This window comes from Staurois parvus, unplaced genomic scaffold (genome assembly GCF_062004578.1).
Source record: "Staurois parvus isolate SC_StPar_1 unplaced genomic scaffold, SC_StPar_1.0 ptg001256l, whole genome shotgun sequence".
Lineage (NCBI taxonomy): Eukaryota > Metazoa > Chordata > Amphibia > Anura > Ranidae > Staurois > Staurois parvus.
The window spans coordinates 182,921-206,769 of NW_028319052.1; the positions used below are offsets into that span (position 1 = coordinate 182,921).

A 23,849-nucleotide genomic window follows, 5' to 3' on the forward strand; every position below is an offset into this window, starting at 1 on the left:
AAGCCACGGTGCGGGGTCACATTATACAGCTGACGGCAGCTCGGAAGCCGGAGCGCCGACCTTTGGATCTTCATTCTCTACTGGATGGTCGTTGGAAGTCATTTCCATCTGCGGCCCATAAATGCGCACGGGACACTCTGGCTGCAGAGTTGGACCTACTTGCTTCTTCAGAGGCGGAACAGGCCCTGCGTTGGACCAAATATACATTTTATTCCTGTGCTAATAAGCCAGGTCTGATGCTGGCCATAAAACTCAATTCTGTGGGGAAACCCCACAAACCAATCAGATTGCGAATTCCTGCGGGTGTCTGTACTTCTAATCCCCAGCAGATTGTTTCCTGTTTCGCAGACTTCCTTTCGCGCCTCTACACTAAACCAGATCCCTTTCCCTGTGGCTCAGGCAGAGGCATTCTTCCAAGATCTCCGGCTTCCTGAATTATCCAAGGCTGCGCAGATGGCCCTCAACACCGGTGTCACCGTATCGGAAGTGCTTCAAGCTATCAAATCTCTACGGTCCACCGCGGCCCCAGGTCCCGATGCCTTTTCTGGTCTCTATTATAAGAAATTTGCAACCCTGTTGGCACCCTTCTTGGCTGATTATTTCAACGAGATATGACAGGGCTCTTTGCCCTCTCCGGACGTGCTTAGAGTTCATATCTCCATGATTCCTAAGACGACCGATGATGTGCAGGAACCGCAAGCCTTTTGGCCAATTCTCTTCTTAATGAAGACCTGAAGATACTGAGCAAGATCCTTAGTCTTCGTATTAATAAATATTTGCGTAGTCTGGTCCACAGGAACCATGTAGGTTTTGTCCGTGGGAGGCAGGTGGGTGATATCGTTCGTAAGGTGGTCCATCTTATACACTTTCTACAACAGCGGACTATCCCGGGATTCTTACTCTCCTTAGACATATTATCACATACCTGGTGATGGAGGCCAATGGAGAGAGGGCTTCCCTTGCGGCTAAGTTCCGGACTCCCTTGAGAGTGGGACAGAGGAAATCAGGCCCAAAGTTGCACAGGTCGCCTGTAGGAGTGCTGGTTGGTGGTCCACTCAGAAGCACAGCTGGTGCACGGAGATAGGTCTGCAGATAGGAGGCACCTGTGCATGTATGCAAGACTTTCCGGGATTTGGATGGGGACCAGGTGGGAATCAGAATGGACGTAGTCAGATGGGAAAGCCGAGGGAGACAGAGAGAGGGAGAGAGAGAGACCGTAAGCCAAGCCGAGGTCAGATCAGGGGTAAATCAGAGTAGACGGGTCCAGGAGCAAGCCGAGTCGGTAACAGGAGATAACAAGTCAGAATCACAGGAAACAGGAACAGGGCACGGGGTGCTAGAAATCATCCAGAAACTAGAGGAAGTGATGAGCCTCCTTATAAATGCCGTCTGGCACCAGACTGAGGCTGATGTGTACTTCTGCTGCCATGTAGAGTACTGGCATAAATGCCAGATCTTCCAGAACTTCTGCCATGGACAGGACCCTGATACATATATAAAGCCTTTGATTCTTTGTCCTGGGAATATCTGCAGTTTGTGCTGCCTCGCTGGGGTTTCTATTCTTTCTTGAATTCAAGCCCTGTATTCTTCCCCTTCTGCTTCCGTTAAATACGCTGGGTATTTTTGATATCCCTTTCCTATTTGGCGAGGGACGAGACAGGGCTGCCCCCTGTCCCTGGCGCTCTTTGTCCTGGCCCTTGAGCTGCTGGCTTTAGCGCTCCAGTCCGATTGTAATGTATTGGGTGTTCCATACGCGGGACAGGAGTTCAAGTTGAACCTTTTTTGTGGACGATGCCCTCTTGACTCTCACTAATCCCCTAATGACGCTTCCAAATTTGCAACAGGTTCTTGTGCGCTTCTTCTTGATTTCAGGTCTCCGCATTAATTTGGATAAGACTGTCGCTCTCAATATTATTTTGGCCTCAGATTTGGTGTCGCGTCTACAATCCCACTTCCCTCACAAATGGGCTGCCTCTTCTCTTGAATACCTAGGCATTCACTTGACCCCCACCTGTGGCTCGTTGTTTGCTGCAAATTATTATCCATTCCTTTGCGCTTTGTCTTCTCTTATGCACTCCTGGCAATTTCCACACCTGTCTTAGATAGGATGGGTTAATTCAGTGAAAATGACCATCTTGTCGAAATTGTTATACTATTTTCGCACCCTCCCAGTGTGGGTTCCTCCTCATTTCCTTCGGCTGATTTAGACAAAGAATATGCGTTTTATCTGGACCGATAAGCACCCCAGAGTTTCCAGACATACTATTTTTTGTTCATAGACTCCAGGGTGGTCTTGGGGTGCCTAATGTAACCAAGTATTATCAGGCGAGCCAGATTGCCCCACTGTCTATGTTGCACACTTCCTCTGGTGTTCCTCTCTGGGTCCTGCTGGAACTACCTAATTGTGCCCCTATTGCGACATCGAAGTTTTATGGCTTCACCCTGCCCTATGACACTCAGTCCGTTTTTGCTCCATGGCCTACAAGTGTGGGACTCGGTACGCTACTCCAGTGGCCTATAAATAATCAGAAATCCTCCTGCGCTATAAATGGTGAAAGACCAACCTTAAGCTGCCAACACTCCCCTGCTGATACCTAATACAGTGTAAACTCCATAAATAAATAGTGTGGCGCTCAAAATAAATATATAAATAAATAAATAGATAAATATGAAAATATAAATATGTGACCAAATAAATAAATAAACATGAAAATATAAATATGTGACCAATTCATATAGTATAATCCATGAAATATTCCCAAGAAATGACATAAAATAAATATCAATACATAATGAATAACTGTGTATCATTTAGACCTCAAGTGATCACATATACAATTAATCTAGTGTCTAAGATAAGTGATCACAATCATGCTTATACATAAAAAATATATTATATTAAGTGATCAAGTAATATTGCACCCTATACAAAGTGAAAAAAGTGCTAAAGTGCCAAAACAGGTGCAAAAAACATATATTCAAACTTTTGGATAATCAATGGAAAACTCAGTCCATCAGGTGATAGGTATAACCATGCGATGTGTAGTGATAAAAAATTTGTGATTGTGCCAAACTCCTCTCCTAAAGGTGGCTAGATTGCCTCCTCACCTCCTCCCGGTGACCCCTAGGGGCCAGCAGGCTTGCAGGATCACCCTGGATCCCTAATTCAAATAGGCCAGCAGCTTTTCTCCTTCATCAAATCCCTTTGTGAGACTCCTGTTTCTCTTTCTCAGCCAAGATGTCTCTGAAGAACAATGGCTCACCAGTCCAGTGAGCCAAGAAAGAGAATGCCCTCTAAGTGCAGTATTAATGACTCCTTTATTTGAAAGTATAGAGTAGCAACACTCACATTTCCTGGCAGTCCACCCTCCCCACCGATGTGTGGGTACACTGCATGTGAATGGGACTTCCTAGGTGCAGCAAGATGGCGTCGCACGCCGGAAGTGCGTCACCACGCACCGGAAACTGCGGACTTGCGAACCTACGTGTTACGTCACTGTCTGCTCGTGACTTCCTCGGGGTATCACATGACAGGCACAGTTCCTCCCTTTATACCTAACCAATCAGTCGCGGCCCGCCTTGTACAAACCCGGCGGTAACCGCGCCATTTTCTCGGAGCCTTCCCTTATCCTAACCGCGGCCATTTTCTTGGTGTCCTCCTATATCATTAATGCCGCATATCACTCAATGGGAACGCTTTTTGTAAAACTTAATATTCACATGAAAAATCTATCAAGAATCTATATTATATGACCTAAAAACCATGGAGTCCTAATAATAGCAATAATAATGATAAAATCAAAGTAAATCTTTAATACATCTCAATAATCTGACACTAAAAAAATACAAAAAAATGTGAAAAAATAGAAGATAAAAATATTAAAATATTGAATTAAAATTAAAATTAAAAATAGGGGATACATTTAAGGGGATAACCCTATAAAACTGGCACTCAAAAAAAAAAAATAAAATAAAATACTTTGATGTTGTTAAACATTCCCTTCATCATGTAATCTACCCACACATTTAATCATGGAATTAAGGGTTTTCATAACATATGTATGATCAGGCTAATTATTTAATAATGATTATTTTTATTGATTTTTTTAAATGGATTTAACTTTGTAAATGTGTGGGTAGATTACATGATGAAGGGAGTGTTTAACAACATCAAAGTATTTTATTTTATTTTTTTTTTTTTGAGTGCCAGTTTTATAGGGTTATCCCCTTAAATGTATCCCCTATTTTTAATTTTAATTTTAATTCAATATTTTAATATTTTTATCTTCTATTTTTTCACATTTTTTTGTATTTTTTTAGTGTCAGATTATTGAGATGTATTAAAGATTTACTTTGATTTTATCATTATTATTGCTATTATTAGGACTCCATGGTTTTTAGGTCATATAATATAGATTCTTGATAGATTTTTCATGTGAATATTAAGTTTTACAAAAAGCGTTCCCATTGAGTGATATGCGGCATTAATGATATAGGAGGACACCAAGAAAATGGCCGCGGTTAGGATAAGGGAAGGCTCCAAGAAAATGGCGCGGTTACCGCCGGGTTTGTACAAGGCGGGCCGCGACTGATTAGTTAGGTATAAAGGGAGGAACTGTGCCTGTCATGTGATACCCCGAGGAAGTCACGAGCAGACAGTGACGTAACACGTAGGTTCGCAAGTCCGCAGTTTCCGGTGCGTGGTGACGCACTTCCGGCGTGCGACGCCATCTTGCTGCACCTAGGAAGTCCCATTCACATGCAGTGTACCCACACATCGGTGGGGAGGGTGGACTGCCAGGAAATGTGAGTGTTGCTACTCTATACTTTCAAATAAAGGAGTCATTAATACTGCACTTAGAGGGCATTCTCTTTCTTGGCTCACTGGACTGGTGAGCCATTGTTCTTCAGAGACATCTTGGCTGAGTAAGAGAAACAGGAGTCTCACAAAGGGATCTGATGAAGGAGAAAAGCTGCTGGCCTATTTGAATTAGGGATCCAGGGTGATCCTACAAGCCTGCTGGCCCCTAGGGGTCACCGAGAGGAGGTGAGGAGGCAATCTAGCCACCTTTAGGAGAGGAGTTTGGCACAATCACGAATTTTTTATCACTACACATCGCATGGTTATACCTATCACCTGATGGACTGAGTTTTCCATTGATTATCCAAAAGTTTGAATATATGTTTTTTGCACCTGTTTTGGCACTTTAGCACTTTGTTCACTTTGTATAGGGTGCAATATTACTTGATCACTTAATATAATATATTTTTTTTATGTATAAGCATGATTGTGATCACTTATCTTAGACACTAGATTAATTGTATATGTGATCACTTGAGGTCTACATGATACACAGTTATTCATTATGTATTGATATTTATTTTATGTCATTTCTTGGGAATATTTCATGGATTATACTATATGAATTGGTCACATATTTATATTTTCATGTTTATTTATTCATTTATTTATTTGGTCACATATTTATATTTTCATATTTATCTATTTATTTATTTATATATTTATTTTGAGCGCCACACTATTTATTTATGGAGTGGCCTGAGGTCGCCTTTCCTACCTTTGCTCCCAATTATTAACCCTCTTTTCCCACCAGGTTTATAGATCAATCAAGGGTGTTTTCTTGGTGGGTGGCCAATGGTTTTTCGCAGGTGCACCACTTTTTGACTTCTCGGTCCTTCCCCACCTGGAATTCTTTCGGGAGTCACGGGACGTCCCTCTGGTGGAATTTTTTTGTTACCTTCAATTGCAGCATTGGCTAACCTCACTGCAGGGCACTTCCGCTTTCCCGTATCGGAAATCTGCCTTTGAACAGCTTTGCCAACAGATGCTTTGAACAGACACTCGACACATACTTCTCTCTCATATGTTGCTCAATGGGAGCGCAACCTGGGGGCAGTCATGGATCTGGAGGACTGGAATAGGGCCTGGTCATTTATAGCTAAATGTTCATCTAATACGACCAGACTGGAGGCGGCATACAAAGTATTGTTTCATTGGTATTGGGTTCCGGCTCGTTTGGCCCAGGCAAACCCTGCCTGCAGTGATCGATGCTTTCGGGGTTGTGCTTCTGGCTATCTGGTGGTCATGCCTAAGACTGATTGGTTTTTGATCTCATGTGTTTGGCCTCCTTTTCACCTTGTTCCATCTCCCCATATGCCGGGATGCTCGGTACACTTTGCTTCATTGTCCCATACCGTGCCTCTTGGCTCACCAGCAGAAGTTGGCTTCCTATTTCTTTTTGTCGGCCACTAGAACAATTGCTCAGGCATGGAAGCACCCGTTTGTTCCTCTTCAGGGGGTGCGGGACCATATGACCACTATGATGCTTAATGAACAGATGTCGAGTATCTGTAACTACTCCCAACGGAAATTTTTGAAAATATGGGAGCCGTGGTTGCAATATGCCCTTCCCATGCTCCGCCCCGGCTAGTCTGGGGTTGTGATGTTGCTTGGTATTGGCATTCCTGGACCCCTGCTCATGGTCTTGTCATCTTTTTCCTTTTGTACTTCTCCTTCCTTTTCTATTTGTTTGCTTTGCTGTGGCGGTGGATAGCTGCCTTTGGTTTAAGTTACTGTCAGTGTTATACTAATGTTTTTGTCATTTATGTGCCTTTGATAGCCCCTGCGTGGGCGAACCTTTTGCTCTATTGGTGTTGCAGCACTGTTTTCTTTATTTTTTTATGTGCAATTGATGGCCCCTGTGTGGGTCTGTCTTGTTGCTTCTGTTTTTTTTTTAAATGTTTATAAATTAATAAAAATCATTGAAATACAAAAACTGTGCAAAGCTTGTCACACAGAAAGGAGCAGGAGCTTCTAATTGGGGACAAGCATGCATAGGACAGCCCATTGAAGTGAATGGGCTGCCATATGCGCAACATGTGGAAATGTGTGTCAATCTGTGTATGGTGACAGGTACTTACAATGAGCAATGCAATTTAGCAATCAATTCTGTTTTCTGCTTTAGAATCTTGAGTGATCGATCTTTTGGTCCAATTTGTCCTGTGTCTCATGACTTGGGGGGAGACAGCCGCAGATAGTGCTTTGTAATTCTGCACAAGCCAAGAGCAGTTAAAAAAATAAAAACATTCCTTTTGCCATTTGCTATGCGGGAAGGGGGGCCGCGGCAGACTGGGGACTAATTTTTCATTTTTGGGTTCGGTGGACTAATCGGCATTGCAGAGGCTCCTGTGAATTAAACTAATGTCCTGGCCTTTTCTACATCAATCCGGCGGATTGATACAAAAGTGGCCAGGAGTTTATTTTATTAAGAAACAGCAGCACTGCAGATTAGTCCACCAGACCCGAAAATGAAAAAATAGTCCACAGGCTGCCGCGGCCCCCCTTCCACATAGCAAATGACAACAGGAACGTTTTAAATTTTTTAATTGCCCTAGGCTCCAGAATTAAGATGTAATATCTGCGGCTGTCCCTGCCCTGATCTCTGATTTCCAGTACACTGGCCAGGACATCATTCAAATATTTGTGACTGTCCCAGGTAATCCATGACAGTTGGCAACTATGCATTTGTTGCCATCCAGGCTCTACCCCCTTCTGTTTAAGCTAGGCTGATTCCTTCAAGCATGACCTGAACTATAGCTAGAGTTCCTGGTGCTATGTCCCCAATTGAATATCAAGAAGATGCCTAGTGTTCTCTGTGTTTCCTAGTGGAAAAATGTTCTAGTTAGTGCTTCTTTGTGTCCCTGGCTTCCTGAGAAGATTCCTAGTGACCCCCAGCACTTCCTTTTGCCCTTGGCTTCTTGAGAAGATTCCTAGTAACCCCCAGTGCTTTACTGTGTCCCTGGCTTGCTAAGAAGATTCATAGTGAACATCAGTGCCACCTTGAGACAAAGCTTCCTGAGAGGAATCCAAGTGATCCCTGGGTTCCTATTGTCCTACTTTCTGAGTGATTCCATGTGAACCTGAGATTCCTATCGATCCTGTAGTCAGGCCCTTTTTATACCTAGTGACAGTTTTGATTGTCTCCCAGCTAATTCTCTGTACCCCAGTATTCCCAGTGGCTTCCAGCCTGTTCCCAACTCCACACTAAGACAACATTTTGTATTACTAAATAAAACCCCAAAAACGAAAAAATTGTGAAAACACTTGCTGCTTCAGTATATATCTCTGATCCTATATCTAAATATGCAGATCCAATCTTAAAATCCACCATGCAGTGCTATGTATTAAACCACACTATAAATAAAAATACTAGTTGAAGCGCAACCCCCTTAAGAGCCGCTGAGTATTTTTGGGTTCCCTGTCCATCCTGAGCCTGATTTGGAAGCACTGCCCCCGCTGACACCACCTTAGGACCTTGACCAGGTGAATCCCCTGGCCCTAAAACACAAAGTAATCATACAATTTGAGGCAAACCAGTACTCTGATAAACATAAAACTGATGCTACGCTGCTCCCTTCACTATATAAATTCTATACAAATGCAAAAAATATATGAAGTGATAAGTGAATAAACATATACCAAACAATTAATGAATATATAAGTATAATATATGTTTATTTAATTGTTTTTTGTGGGAACACAACTGGCAGCTCACAATTTCTTGTTAGGGAGTGACAGCACATGAGGATATATGCTAATAAGTAGGGAACTGGCATGATAAAGCAAGTTCTTTTTGTTAGATAATGAGTTTATGTGAAATCTCCATTAAACACTGTAAATAATAGTGTAATTATGAATATATTTCAGTTAGAGCTGTATCAGTCTGGGTGTGCAATACGTCTTCCCATAAATTCCTGTTCTATAGATACCATAGTCGCCAAAGGGAATATTCTATTAATTCCACCTTTTTTATTGTAGAACAGAAGTCTTTGCTGAGAATCCTCTTTCAAACAGTTAATTTCAGAGTTAGTTTATCTAACAATGAGACAAACCTATCAAACAAACATGCAGCGCTAATATAATTCAATAATACATTGAAAGAAATGCACATAATCATACGGTGCATATAGCTGAAAAAATGGTATTGTGAACACCACTTAATAGTAAAAATGGATCTACAAATATCTAAACGTCCAGGAATTGTGCTAATGGTGAATAAATATCTCCAACAAGAGTGTTCTTGCGGTGCATAGTGCAAAGTTTCAAGGTAAGATGGTGAGAAAATTAGTGACTTCTGTGACCATGTTCATCCCACAGAGATGAGTGTAGATTGTACTAACCAGAAAGCGCAATGGTAATGCGCATTTGAGTGTTAACCAACTCCTGGTCATCCGCTTATTGGAACTGGATCACAGCGAGGGTCGTCTGGCCTGCGTCAGCTGGGCAAGTATCGCAACCTCAGGGTCTCCAGGTACCAGGGGATATGTAATCGTCTCACCAGCAGGGGGAGTTTAACCATTCATGATGTGGCCACCAGATCATCCTAATAAGCCTTGAAGGAGGGGGGGGGGCTCGGAAGTAACGAGCCAGAACACAGAAAGATCTGATAGTGTAGTATTTTAATAGCTACAGGGATAAAATAAACAGGTACTTGAATGTACTACTCACAAGCAGTAGTGAACAGCTGGTAACAGGAAATTCCAAAATGGCCATCCTGATTGCTATTGGGGCAAGAAAGAAAAGAGAAAAGAGAAAGGAGAGAGAAAATTAGTGGGCTCTTAAAAGATATATCTGACCTGGAACAGACACACAAAAATAGTATAGCAAAAGATATCAAGCAGAAGATAATAAAAAAGAAAGAGGAGTTAGAGACTTTGATGGAGGAGGAGAGAAGGAGAGTCTATAACAAAATGTTAAGTGAGAAGTATAAATGGGGAGATAGGCCAGGAAAATACCTAATGAGAGCCTTAAGGAAAAAGAAAAATAGGAATTATATTACAAAATAAAAAGCCCTAAGGGAGAACTGGTTCATTCAAATAAGGAGATTGCAAAGGTGTTTATGGATTATTATAGAAAGTTGTATAACATCAACCCCTATGACGCAGTAAATAATATGGAAATTATAAATAGGAAAAAAAGAAAGATATATGTAAAAAATGCGGGTCTACCGAAACTAAAAGAAGATCAATTAAACTCCCTAGAAGCAGAAATTACACAAGAAGAAATACAAGTAGCACTAAAAAGCATGGAGACAGGGAAAAGCCCAGGTCCAGATGGCTACAAGGCAAGGTATTATAAAAAATTAAGTGAACTATTGATTCCCAAACTGGAGAAATATATGAATGCCCTGGGAGGAGAGATGGACATGAGGAGAGAATCTATACAGGCTCACGTGGTACTGTTACATAAGGAAGGAAAAGACGCTTCACAGTGTTCTAGCTATAGGCCAATTTCATTGTTGAACTCAGACACCAAGCTATATGCAAAGGTCTTAGTGAATAGGCTGAAAGAGCTTATGCCTGAATGGATACATGGAAACCAGGTGGGCTTTGTCCCAGGAAGGGAGGGCAGGGACAATGGGTTGAGATCCCTGATGCTCATTCAGAAAAGTAGAAAAGGGGAGGTACCGGTGGTGGTTCTTTCGATTGACGCCGAAAAGGCCTTTGATAGAGTAGACTGGGGCTTCATGATGGATACCTTAGAAGCCCTGGGAATCGGAGTTAGAATGAGGGAATGGATTAAAAAGTTGTACAGGGAGCCCTCCGCAGTAGTAATAGTAAATGGGGAAAAAACAGAGCTCATTGGGATGTCAAATGGAACAAGACAGGGTTGTCCTTTGTCTCCCTTATTATATGTTATGTCATTGGAGCCTTTGTTGTCTACAATAAGGAAGAATGGAGATATAAGGGGAATTCAGATAGGAGACGTAGAGCATAAAGTGGCGGCCTTTGCGGACGATCTGCTGTTTTATGTGGGGAATCCCAGGATAACACTCCCAAACTTAATGAAATTGTTGAAGGAATATGGGGAATTATCAAATTTAAAAATTAATCCAACAAAAACTGAGATCCTAAATATAAATATCCCAAAAAGTGAAAAAGAGAAAATACAAAATGAATTCCCCTTCATTTGGAAAGAAAGAGATATAAAATATTAAGGAGTAAGGCTTACTGCGGCGTATAAGAATCTGTATTAACTAAACTATATTTCATTATTAAATGAAGTGAAGGGGGAATTAAAAACCTTAGAATTCCATCATGGATAGGACGTATAAACCTGGTAAAAATGATTATTGTACCGAAAATCTTATATAGATTTCAAATGATCCCAATTAAACTCCCAGAAGCCTTTTTCAAAGTAATAAAGAGAATGATAACAAGATACATCTAGAGGAATAAAAAACCGAGGGTGTCCTATGAAATATTAAGTAGAGACAAAGGGAAGGGTGGTCTGGGAGTTCCAGATATTAAGAGATATTACAAAGCAGTAATATTAGGGAGAATTTTTGATTGGACGTTCAATTTAGAGGGGAAAAGTTGGGTAAAAATTGAAAATACACTCAGTGGAACTAAATTGAATAGAATTATATGGTTACCGGCACAATATAGAGGATTGAAGGAGGATTTAAGTGGGATAAAGTACACAAATATATGAAGTGGGAATTTAACTCTATATTAATGCCACTAAGAAATACAGAATTTTTTCCCCCAGGTAGAGAGGAGATAACAGGTAGATGTTTTAAAAAGGAAGATGTTCAACTAAGAGATATAATGGGGGAGGGGAAACTGAAGTCCTTTAAAGATTTGGCAAAGGAAAAGGGAAAGATTTTCACTAGGTTAGATGAGTGGCGTTATCACCAATTAAATTGTTTTTGGGGAAGCCTCCCAAAATCTCTGAGAATGAAAAAGGACTGGAATTTGTTTGAAAGGTTGTTGGATACACGGGGGGAGGGGAAACACGGAACAGCTGAAATATATAGAATTCTCACAGAATTAGACACAAACACTAAACCAATGCACATAGTGAAATGGGAAAGAGATATGGGGGTGGTATTAGATGAAGAAAAACAGAAAAAAATAAATAGATTAGTTCACGAAAATGTAAGCTTGAGGGATGTAGAAATAAATTATAAATGTTTGATAAGATGGCACATTACACAGGAGTATAGAATATAAGATAAGTGGGGAGAAATCACCATGGTGTTGGCGAGGGTGTGGGGAAGTGGGGACAGTGTATCATATTTGGTGGGAATGTCCAAAAATTTAAATATTCTGTAAAACAATAGTACATTTAATTGAGATCATAACTGAGATGAATATTGGGTTAGACCCAGGGATGTGTTTGCGGCATAGTTCAGAGCTGTCAGTTAGTAAATACAAGAAATTAGTTTTAGGGTATTATATGAACGCTGCAAAAAGTCTGATCCCTAAGTATTGGAAGAAAACAGAAGTACCGAAAGAGGAGGATTGGATAGAAAGAGTGAACTGGATTAGTAAGATGGAGAAGCTATATTATATGCAGGAAGATAAGATGGAGGTATATTACGCGAAATGGGAAAAATGGGAAAACTCTGCAGTAAACGTGAAAAAGTGAAATGTAGGATGACATAGAGTTGGTGGATGGGTAGGATACTCTTGCTTTAGATAAGAGGTAGTGAAGAATGCAGAGTGGGGGGACTGGTAATGTTTTAGGAGGGAAAAAGAAAAGTAATAAGAAATAATCATGTATATTTATTTTGAATGAGATGAAAGTGTTTTGTTATTGCTGTGAAAAATCAAAAAAAATTTAAATAAAAAAAATAAATAAATAAACGCATGTAAAATGACAAAAAGGTCAGTTTTTGCTTTGATTGCAAAATAGTTGGGAAAATTGCATCAAAATTGCATCAAAAACACATGTAGATTAATTTTTTATCCATTTTCGTTGACATCTGGGGCACAAAATCACACTGCATCACACCAAATGAGCATAGGTCCCTTCCCCAAAGTCACATCACATTGCATTGATGTGAACAGGCACCACTGAAATCAATGTGGTATGCATTGTCATGCGATTCTGTATGACCCAAGTCGCATCTGAAATTGTACCAGTGTGAGCCAGGCCTCAGTCCTCTCCCAGGAACAGCACTTTGGGAACATCCAACTTCTTTTGCAATTACCTTTTGAGGCTTTCCCTCCTTATGGAGGGTGTCAATGATGGTTTTCTGCACAACTGTCAGGTCAGCAGTCTTTCCCATGATTGTGATTAGAGATGAGCGAAGTATTCAAAAATTCGATTCGGCTGATTCGGCGAATTCGAGGAATAAATTTGATTCGAGGCGAATATATTCGCTGCGAAATTAACTTATAAAAAGGGTGTTTCTAGGCTTCAGAGAGCCTTTATATTAGTGCAGAACACTGTACCCTTAATTTAAATGCCCTTGGAGTCTGCTGGGGAAGAGAAATAATACTGTCAGTCACTATGACATGCAGATGAGTGCCGTCGATCTTAGAATCACCGCACACTTCACTCATTTGGGCAGTCACGGGGCCAAAACCAGAGTGTGGAGCCACAGTGTGGCGGTGGAGGCAGCAGCAATGGGAGGCCATACAGCACCCTATGACAAAATGGAACCCACCAGCAGTGTGAGGAGACCTGAAAGTGGCACATGGCAGAGTGTGGCGATGGAGACAGCAGCAATGGGAGGCCGTACAGGGACCCATGACACACTCTGGACCTGGCAGCAGCATGAGGAGGCGGTACAGGGGCCTATGACAGATTACGGGCCTGGCAGCAGCATGAGGAGGCGGTACAGGGGCCCATGACAGATTACGGGCCTGGCAGCAGCAATGGGAGGCCCGTAATCTGCCAGCACCCTATGACAAAATGGAACCCACCAGCAGTGTGAGGAGACCTGAAAGTGGCACATGGCAGAGTGTGGCGATGGAGACAGCAGCAATGGGAGGCCGTACAGGGACCCATGAGAGACTCTGGACCTGGCAGCAGCATGAGGAGGCGGTACAGGGGCCCATGACAGATTACGGGCCTGGCAGCAGCAATGGTAGGCCCGTAATCTGCCAGCACCCTATGACAAAATGGAACACACCAGCAGTGTGAAAAGACCTGAAAGTGGCACATGGCAGAGTGTGGCGATGAAGACAGCAGCAATGGGAGGCCGTACAGGGACCCATGACAGATTACGGGCCTGGCAGCAGCATGAGGAGGCGGTACAGGGGCCCATGACAGATTACGGGCCTGGCAGCAGCAATGGGAGGCCCGTAATCTGCCAGCACCCTATGACAAAATGGAACCCACCAGCAGTGTGAGGAGACCTGAAAGTGGCACATGGCAGAGTGTGGCGATGGAGACAGCAGCAATGGGAGGCCGTACAGGGACCCATGAGAGACTCTGGACCTGGCAGCAGCATGAGGAGGCGGTACGGGGGCCCATGGCAGATTACGGGCCTGGCAGCAGCAATGGGAGGCCCGTAATATGCCAGCACCCTATGACAAAATGGAACCCACCAGCAGTGTGAGGAGACCTGAAAGTGGCACATGGCAGAGTGTGGCGATGGAGACAGCAGCAATGGGAGGCCGTACAGGGACCCATGACAGATTACGGGCCTGGCAGCAGCATGAGGAGGCGGTACAGGGGCCCATGACAGATTACGGGCCTGGCAGCAGCAATGGGAGGCCCGTAATCTGCCAGCACCCTATGACAAAATGGAACCCACCAGCAGTGTGAGGAGACCTGAAAGTTGCACATGGCAGAGTGTGACGTTGGAGACAGCAGCAATGGGAGGCCGTACAGGGACCCATGAGAGACTCTGGACCTGGCAGCAGCATGAGGAGGCGGTACGGGGGCCCATGACAGATTACGGGCCTGGCAGCAGCAATGGGAGGCCCGTAATCTGCCAGCACCCTATGACAAAATGGAACCCACCAGCAGTGTGAGGAGACCTGAAAGTGGCACATGGCAGAGTGTGGCGATGGAGACAGCAGCAATGGGAGGCCGTACAGGGACCCATGACAGATTACGGGCCTGGCAGCAGCATGAGGAGGCGGTACGGGGGCCCATGGCAGATTACGGGCCTGGCAGCAGCAATGGGAGGCCCGTAATCTGCCAGCACCCTATGACAAAATGGAACCCACCAGCAGTGTGAGGAGACCTGAAAGTGGCACATGGCAGAGTGTGGCGATGGAGACAGCAGCAATGGGAGGCCGTACAGGGACCCATGAGAGACTCTGGACCTGGCAGCAGCATGAGGAGGCGGTACGGGGGCCCATGGCAGATTACGGGCCTGGCAGCAGCAATGGGAGGCCCGTAATCTGCCAGCACCCTATGACAAAATGGAACCCACCAGCAGTGTGAGGAGACCTGAAAGTGGCACATGGCAGAGTGTGGCGATGGAGACAGCAGCAATGGGAGGCCGTACAGGGACCCATGACAGATTACGGGCCTGGCAGCAGCAATGGGAGGCCCGTAATCTGCCAGCACCCTATGACAAAATGGAACCCACCAGCAGTGTGAGGAGACCTGAAAGTGGCACATGGCAGAGTGTGGCGATGGAGACAGCAGCAATGGGAGGCCGTACAGGGACCCATGAGAGACTCTGGACCTGGCAGCAGCATGAGGAGGCGGTACAGGGGCCCATGACAGATTACGGGCCTGGCAGCAGCAATGGGAGGCCCGTAATCTGCCAGAACCCTATGACAAAATGGAACCCACCAGCAGTGTGAGGAGACCTGAAAGTGGCACATGGCAGAGTGTGGCGATGGAGACAGCAGCAATGGGAGGCCGTACAGGGACCCATGACAGATTACGGGCCTGGCAGCAGCATGAGGAGGCGGTACAGGGGCCCATGACAGATTACGGGCCTGGCAGCAGCAATGGGAGGCCCGTAATCTGCCAGCACCCTATGACAAAATGGAACCCACCAGCAGTGTGAGGAGACCTGAAAGTGGCACATGGCAGAGTGTGGCGATGGAGACAGCAGCAATGGGAGGCCGTACAGGGACCCATGACACACTCTGGACCTGGCAGCAGCAAGAGGAGGCGGTACAGGGGCCCATGGCAGAGTGGCGAAGCGTAAGCAGCTTACATTGAAGGCCATACAGAGGCCTATGTTAAAAATAATAACATGTTTGGGGCATGATTCATGGCGGATTTAGTCAGTTGTGTCAGGAACTGGTGGTTTGAAATCCAGACTAATCCACGCCTGATTCATTTTCACAAACGTGAGTCTCTCCACACTTTGGGTGGACAGTCGTGTCCTCCGCGGAGTTACAATACCTCCTTCCGCACTAAACACGCGCTCCGATGCCACGCTACTGGCCGGGCATGACAGCCTTTCAAGGGCAAATTCAGCTAGTTGGGGCCAAAGGTCAAGTTTCGTTGCCCAGTAGTCAAGGGGATTGTCTACCTCGGTTGGCAGGGTGCTGTCCAAGTAGGCCCAAGCCTGTTGTTTGAGGTCCTGCTCCAGGTCCACCTGATGCTGCTGCTGCTGCGGCTGGTTAGTAGTTTCCTCACTGCGCTGGTGAAGAAAGCTACTCATCATCGACTGCAGACTGAGGCAGCCGCTGCTGGTGGAGCTGCCACTGCTCCTACCACCCCACCCCTCCCCTGCTGCCATGGCAGCGGAACGCGAGCGCACAGGGCCCACAGTGTCTGAGGATGGACGTTGGCGCAGAAAGGCAGAGACCAACTGACTACATAGGTGGTTTTTATAGTACTTTATTTTGGCCTCCCTCTCAGCAGGTGTGAAAAAGGCCACCATTTTTGAACGGTAGCGAGGGTCCAACAAGGTGGACAGCCAAAAGTCATCCCTCTGTCTGATGGTTATTATTCGGCTGTCGCTACGCAAGCAACCGAGCATGCTATGGGTCATTTGTGCCAAGGAATGCGAGGGACTCCCTGCCTCCATCTCCACAGCATACTGCCACGGTGCGTCTGGGTCCTCTGTCTCCTCCTCCTCCTCTACCAGATGCTCCTGCTCCTCCACTCCTTTCCGCTGAGTGGAAAAACCACCCATTTCACTCAATAATTCCTGAGCACCAATGTCCTCCTCTACCTCCTCCTCTTCTTCCTGTCCTGCCCCCACAGGGGTCATGTGGCGTTGAGATCTGTGCGCCACGTCTACCGCACCCTGACCAGCCATTGTTAACAGCATTTGTTCCAGGACGTGCAACAGAGGAATGACGTCGTTCATCCCATAGTCCTGCCGACTCATGAATAGCGTGGCCTCCTCAAAGGGCCTGAGCAAGCGGCAGGTGTCACGCATGAGCTGCCAATGGCTGACATCTAAGTTACACAGGGGAGTACCTTTATCCGCTTGTAACATCAGGAAATCGGTGATGGCCTTTCGCTGTTCGTAAAGGCGGTCTAACATATGTAGGGTTGAATTCCACCTTGTTGCAACGTCGCAGATCATGCGATGCTGTGGAATTCCGTTCTGCCGCTGCAGCTCAAGGAGGGTGTGCTTTGCGGTGTAGGAATGGCTGAAATGCATGCAAAGTTTACATGACATTTTAAGGATGTCTTGCAGTGGGATGGTGGATATTAGGAACCGCTTGACAACCAGATTGAACACCTGAGCTATGCATGGCACATGGCACAACCTTCCTTGACGCAGAGCAGACACCATGTTCTTTCCGTTGTCGGTCAACATGGTTCCGATTTTCAGTTTGCACGGAGACAGCCATCTGTCGATTTCTCTGTTCATTACACTCAGAAGTTCCTCCCCTGTGTGACTACGTTCGCCAAGGCATACCAGGTGCAGCACAGCGTGACACCGTTGCGTCCTGCACATGTGATATGCGGGTCGGGTAATGGGACTTGGCACGGGGGTGGCGGCTGAGGACACGGCGGAAGAAGAGGTGGTAGAGGCGGACATCTTTGCTAGACCAAGGACGTGCAAACGTGGAGGCAAAAGCGGCGTGACCTGTCCAAGTTGCTGGTGCGGCTGTGACGGCACCACGTTCACCCAGTGGGCCGTAAATTACATGTACTGTCCCTGACCGTAGTTACAGCTCCACACGTCGGCGCTGCCGTGCACTTTGGCAGAGACTGACATGCTCAAAGACTGGCCCACCATCTCTTCTACATGTGAATGCAGGGCTGGCACTGCCTTTTTGGCGAAGAAATGCCGGCTTGGCACTCTCCACCGCGGCTCGGCACAAGCCATCATTTCTCGGAAAGGTGCTGAGTCCACCACTTGGAAAGGGAGGGACTGCAGCACCAGCAACTTGGACAGGAGGACGTTCAGCTTCTGCACCGTCGGGTGCGTGCTCGCAAACTGTTGTCTCTTGGAAACGGATTCCAAGAAAGACTGCTGATGGAATCCGTGAAGAGGAGTAGCAGGAGAAGGAGCATCTGAACGAGCGGAAGATGCCAACGAGCGACAACTCCCCTCAGCAGAGGTGTTGGAGCCTTGACTGGCTGATAGAGGACGATTGACGTCGGGTGACGGAGCAAGTAACGGAGCGGGTGATGGAGCGGGGGCTGGGGCAGGCAGAACCGTCGTATCTTTATCACGGTTTTCCCAGGCCACCGAATGGCGACGCTGCATATGCTGCCGCAACGCTGTAGTCCCAACATGGGCCCCCTGGCCACGCTTGACTTTCTGGCCACATAGTCAACATACGGCTACGTTTACTTCCTCGGGCGGCTTGACGAAAAATTGCCACACCGCCGAGTAGGAAACTTTGCCCCCGCTACTCCTCACTGGCTGACTGCGTCTTCCTCCGTGCACACCGGCACCACTACTGGCCGTGGTGGTAGGCTGCAGTGGAGCTAGTGCTCTACTCCGTTTGCCTCCACTGACACTGCTGCGACCCTGCTGCCTCCTGGGCAACCCACCGACTGTTTTGCTCGCTGCCAAGCTGGCACTCTCTTCTCCTGATGATGCGGAAGAAATAGCCTGATGACGACGAGGCTGCCAAGTGCGATCAGCCTCATCATCATCAATTAGGGTCTCCGCCTCACTACTAGCCCCCTCGGCTGCGTGTGGGTCAGGAGACAGACCTGTCTCTAGACCGGCTACCGAGCCACTCTCCTCGCCAGTACTTCTTCGCCTGGCTGCTGAAGAGGTGGATGTCTCCCCCCGTTCCTGACCGCCCTCTGTTAGCTCTTCCTCACTGTACAGTGGGGCTGAGCCCACAGCATGCGATACTTCGCTTGGTGAGGGAACACCAAAGGACAGGGGCAGGTAGAGGACACGTGATTTCAGTGGGCTTGCTCCCGGGCCATGCCAACTAACGGTTGTGTCTGACATACCCACCGACCGTTGGCTGTAGGTGTCAGAGGTGACCTGGGAAGAGGAAGACGACCGAGCCAACCAATCGATGACGGCAGGGTTGTCGGTGGAGACACGACCGCTGGATGACACCGGGAGCACTGGCCTCTGGCTGCGACTAGTGCTGCCTCGAACCCTTCCTCTGCTGCCACGTCTGCTCACTCCTAAAACATGGCCTCCTCTGACACTCCTCTGCGTGTTGTCTGACATACTCTTTAATTCAACGATTCTGTGTCCCTGAGTAACGATTCTGTGTCCCTGAGTAACAGTTCTGTGTCCCTGAGTAACAATTCTGTGTCCCTGAGTAACAGTTCTGTGTCCCTGAGTAACAATTCTGTGTCCCTGAGTAACAATTCTGTGTCCCTCAGTAACAATTCTGTGTCCCTCAGTAACAATTCTGTGTCCCTCAGTAACAATTCTGTGTCTGTCCCTGAGTAACAATTCTGTGTCCCTCAGTAACAGTTCTGTGTCCCTCAGTAACAATTCTGTGTCCCTCAGTAACAATTCTGTGTCTGTCCCTGAGTAACAATTCTGTGTCCCTGAGTGACAGTTCTGTGTCCCTGAGTAACAATTCTGTGTCCCTGAGTAACAGTTCTGTGTCCCTGAGTAACAATTCTGTGTCCCTGAGTAACAATTCTGTGTCCCTCAGTAACAATTCTGTGTCCCTCAGTAACAATTCTGTGTCCCTCAGTAACAATTCTGTGTCTGTCCCTGAGTAACAATTCTGTGTCCCTCAGTAACAATTCTGTGTCCCTCAGTAACAATTCTGTGTCTGTCCCTGAGTAACAATTCTGTGTCTGTCCCTGAGTAACAATTCTGTGTCCCTCAGTAACAATTCTGTGTCTGTCCCTGAGTAACAATTCTGTGTCCCTCAGTAACAATTCTGTGTCCCTCAGTAACAATTAAGTGTCTGTCCCTGAGTAACAATTCTGTGTCCCTGAGTAACAGTTCTGTGTCCCTGAGTAACAATTCTGTGTCCCTGAGTAACAGTTCTGTGTCCCTGAGTAACAATTCTGTGTCCCTCAGTAACAATTCTGTGTCCCTCAGTAACAATTCTGTGTCTGTCCCTGAGTAACAATTCTGTGTCCCTCAGTAACAATTCTGTGTCCCTGAGTAACAATTCTGTGTCCCTCAGTAACAATTCTGTGTCTGTCCCTGAGTAACAATTCTGTGTCCCTGAGTAACAGTTCTGTGTCCCTGAGTAACAGTTCTGTGTCCCTGAGTAACAATTCTGTGTCCCTGAGTAACAGTTCTGTGTCCCTGAGTAACAATTCTGTGTCCCTCAGTAACAATTCTGTGTCCCTCAGTAACAATTCTGTGTCCCTCAGTAACAATTCTGTGTCTGTCCCTGAGTAACAATTCTGTGTCCCTCAGTAACAATTCTGTGTCCCTCAGTAACAATTCTGTGTCTGTCCCTGAGTAACAATTCTGTGTCCCTGAGTAACAGTTCTGTGTCCCTGAGTAACAATTCTGTGTCCCTCAGTAACAGTTCTGTGTCCCTGAGTAACAATTCTGTGTCCCTCAGTAACAATTCTGTGTCCCTCAGTAACAATTCTGTGTCCCTCAGTAACAATTCTGTGTCTGTCCCTGAGTAACAATTCTGTGTCCCTCAGTAACAATTCTGTGTCCCTCAGTAACAATTCTGTGTCCCTCAGTAACAATTCTGTGTCTGTCCCTGAGTAAAAATTCTGTGTCCCTGAGTAACAATTCTGTGTCTGTCCCTGAGTAACAATTCTGTGTCCCTGAGTAACAGTTCTTTGTCCCTGAGTAACAATTCTGTGTCCCTGAGTAACAGTTATGTGCCCCTGAGTAACAATTCTGTGTCCCTGAGTAACAGTTCTGTGTCCCTGAGTAACAATTCTGTGTCCCTCAGTAACAATTCTGTGTCCCTCAGTAACAATTCTGTGTCTGTCCCTGAGTAACAATTCTGTGTCCCTGAGTAACAGTTCTGTGTCCCTGAGTAACAATTCTGTGTCCCTGAGTAAAAATTCTGTGTCCCTCAGTAACAATTCTGTGTCCCTCAGTAACAATTCTGTGTCTGTCCCTGAGTAACAATTCTGTGTCCCTCAGTAACAATTCTGTGTCCCTCAGTAACAATTCTGTGTCCCTCAGTAACAATTCTGTGTCTGTCCCTGAGTAACAATTCTGTGTCCCTGAGTAAAAGTTCTGTGTCCCTGAGTAACAATTCTGTGTCCCTGAGTAACAGTTCTGTGTCCCTGAGTAACAATTCTGTGTCCCTCAGTAACAATTCTGTGTCCCTCAGTAACAATTCTGTGTCCCTCAGTAACAATTCTGTGTCTGCCCCTGAGTAACAATTCTGTGTCCCTGAGTAACAGTTCTGTGTCCCTGAGTAACAATTCTGTGTCCCTGAGTAACGATTCTGTTGCCCTAAGGTCTCTTTGGCCCTAACTCTGTCCCTAATACAGAGAGGTCTGTCTCTCTTGAATGACCGGAGGCTAATGGAGAATTCTAAGATGGCCGCAATTTATATCTCGACCATTACACAGTGCTGGCTGGCTGCTGATTGGCTAATGCAATCACATGTCATGAATGAATGCATTATGGGTCAGCGCGCCTTGTCTGTGCGCCTTCCCAGAGATCCCCGCTCCGTCGCCACACATGTCGCCGCCATTTTTGGAAAATTTCGATTCGCGCATCCGAAGTCTGCTAATTTTCGGATTCGGCGCGAATCGAATATTTCCCAATATTCGAAACGAATTCCACTTCGCCATGTTCGATTCGCTCATCTCTAATTGTGATTCCTACTGAACCAGACTGAGAAACCATTTAAAGGCTCAGGAACCCTTTGCAGGTGTTATGGCTTAATTAGCTGATTAGAGTGGGACACTTTGAGCCTAGAATATTGCACCTTTTCACAATATTCTAATTTTCTGAGATTGTGGATTTGGGGTTTTCATGAGCTGTAAGCCATAATCATCACAATTATAACAAATCACGGCTTGAGCTATCTTGCTTTGCATGTAATGAGTCTCTCTCATATATTAGTTTCACCTTTTAAGTTGCATTACTGAAATAAATGAACTTTTGCACGATATTCAAATTTTTCGTGTTTCACCTGTATACTTATCCTTTAGTGCAAAGGGGAGTCTGCCGTGCAAATTTCAATTTCCTGCTACATCTTTGAACTTTTGGTGCAATCTGTATAATATTCAGTTCTTTTAATTTACAGATACAAGGAGCAATTATAGTATCAAGTTTGTTTGAAGTAATTATCGGCTCTGTTGGTTTACCTGGGGCACTGCTCAACTATGTTGGACCTCTCACTGTTGCGCCAACAATCTCCCTGATTGGACTTTCAGTGTTTGAAGCTGCAGGACAAAGAGCTGGGACTCACTGGGGCATATCGGTTCTGTAAGTGTTGGATCAATATATGTTACATGCTTTTTTTATTGTGTAATTTAAATACTGTTATACACTAGAGTTGAGGTAGATGGAAGAACCGTTTAACCTCTAAAGCCCTAGAGAATGCTGTCCTGGGAATTGAGAACATCTGTTTTATCTTTCTTGAGGCATAATAGATTTTGTTCTACAATAAAATCTCAATATTACTGGGGGTTTCCTTGTAGATTTGGATGACGCAGTTCAAAAAGAAAATGGTTTTTGAATGGTGATGTCCTGAATGCTGTCACCGAGCACCTTAATGTGTCTCTCAGAATGTTTTTTTTTTTTTTTCTGAAAACCCTTCCCAGTTAACAGACATAATGGTGCTCTTGACAACTTGGATGAACCATTTCTATTTGAAAATATGTTTCAAAAGGCAATGGGATGCCGTTTTCCATCTGCCACAGAGTGATTAATCTATGGAAAAAAACTTTTATTTGCATACTGCATTCCGATCATTTTATAGAATTCTGTAGAAGCCCTACTATTACCTATAGAGGTGGTAGTGATTTTAACTTTTAAGGAAAACTGCACTTTGAAAACCTAATTGGGTCAGAGAGAACAAGTTAATGAAGATGTCCAAGAAAAAAAAAAGGAAAAAATGTACTTTTGAAATAAAACAAGATCCAGAAGCAAAATGATCCTTTATTATTCTCAGCTGTACGAAGGCTTTAAAAAAGTTCTGGTACTTCCGGTTCCGGCGCTGATGCTGTGAAGTCGTGGGATCCTCGGCTTACAAAGCCCGCAATCTGCATCGGGAACTCCTGCAACCTGATACAGGAGCCCCCCCCTCCCCCCCCGGCCCAGCACTTTGTCCTCTCTCCCTACGACATGGAGATATACCTTTTGCTGGCGCTGCCTGGCTCAGATCCAGCCACGAGGGGAGAGGGATGCGGCTCTCCCCCTCCTGCAGCCAAGATGGCCACCGATACATGCTGCAGCATGGACACAGGCACAGATGCTGGCAAGAACGCTGGAACAGGTATGCCCATCCACCCTGCTCACACTGACAATTCTACCAGCTCTGACCACTACTCTTGGCACCTGTAGTCCCACAGAATTTTATGAAAAGATTGCACAGGCAGTCGCCCCCATTTTACTGCCGACAATCACACAAGCAGTGGATAACACAGTAGCCACAGTAATTGATGAGCTCAGAAAAAATTTGGGTGATCACTCTAAATGTTTATCCGAGGTGGAACAATGCCTGTCAGATTTAAAAGATGACGTTCAATCGCTACATGCAGGTGCACTTCAAACGAATCGTACACACCAAACCATTCTGGAAAACTTGGATGATTTTGGGTCCCAGCC

General features: G+C 45.4%; 1 protein-coding gene across 1 annotated transcript in view; it reads left to right on the forward strand.

Moving 5' to 3' along the window:
• Positions 1-23,849, forward strand: part of SLC23A1 (solute carrier family 23 member 1) — a 684,016-nt gene that overhangs the window by 169,237 nt on the left and 490,930 nt on the right. The window contains exon 5 of the mRNA XM_089660642.1: positions 22,324-22,505. Within this exon, the coding sequence (XP_089516768.1) occupies positions 22,324-22,505 (182 nt within the window). The remainder of the gene's footprint in view (positions 1-22,323; positions 22,506-23,849) is intronic.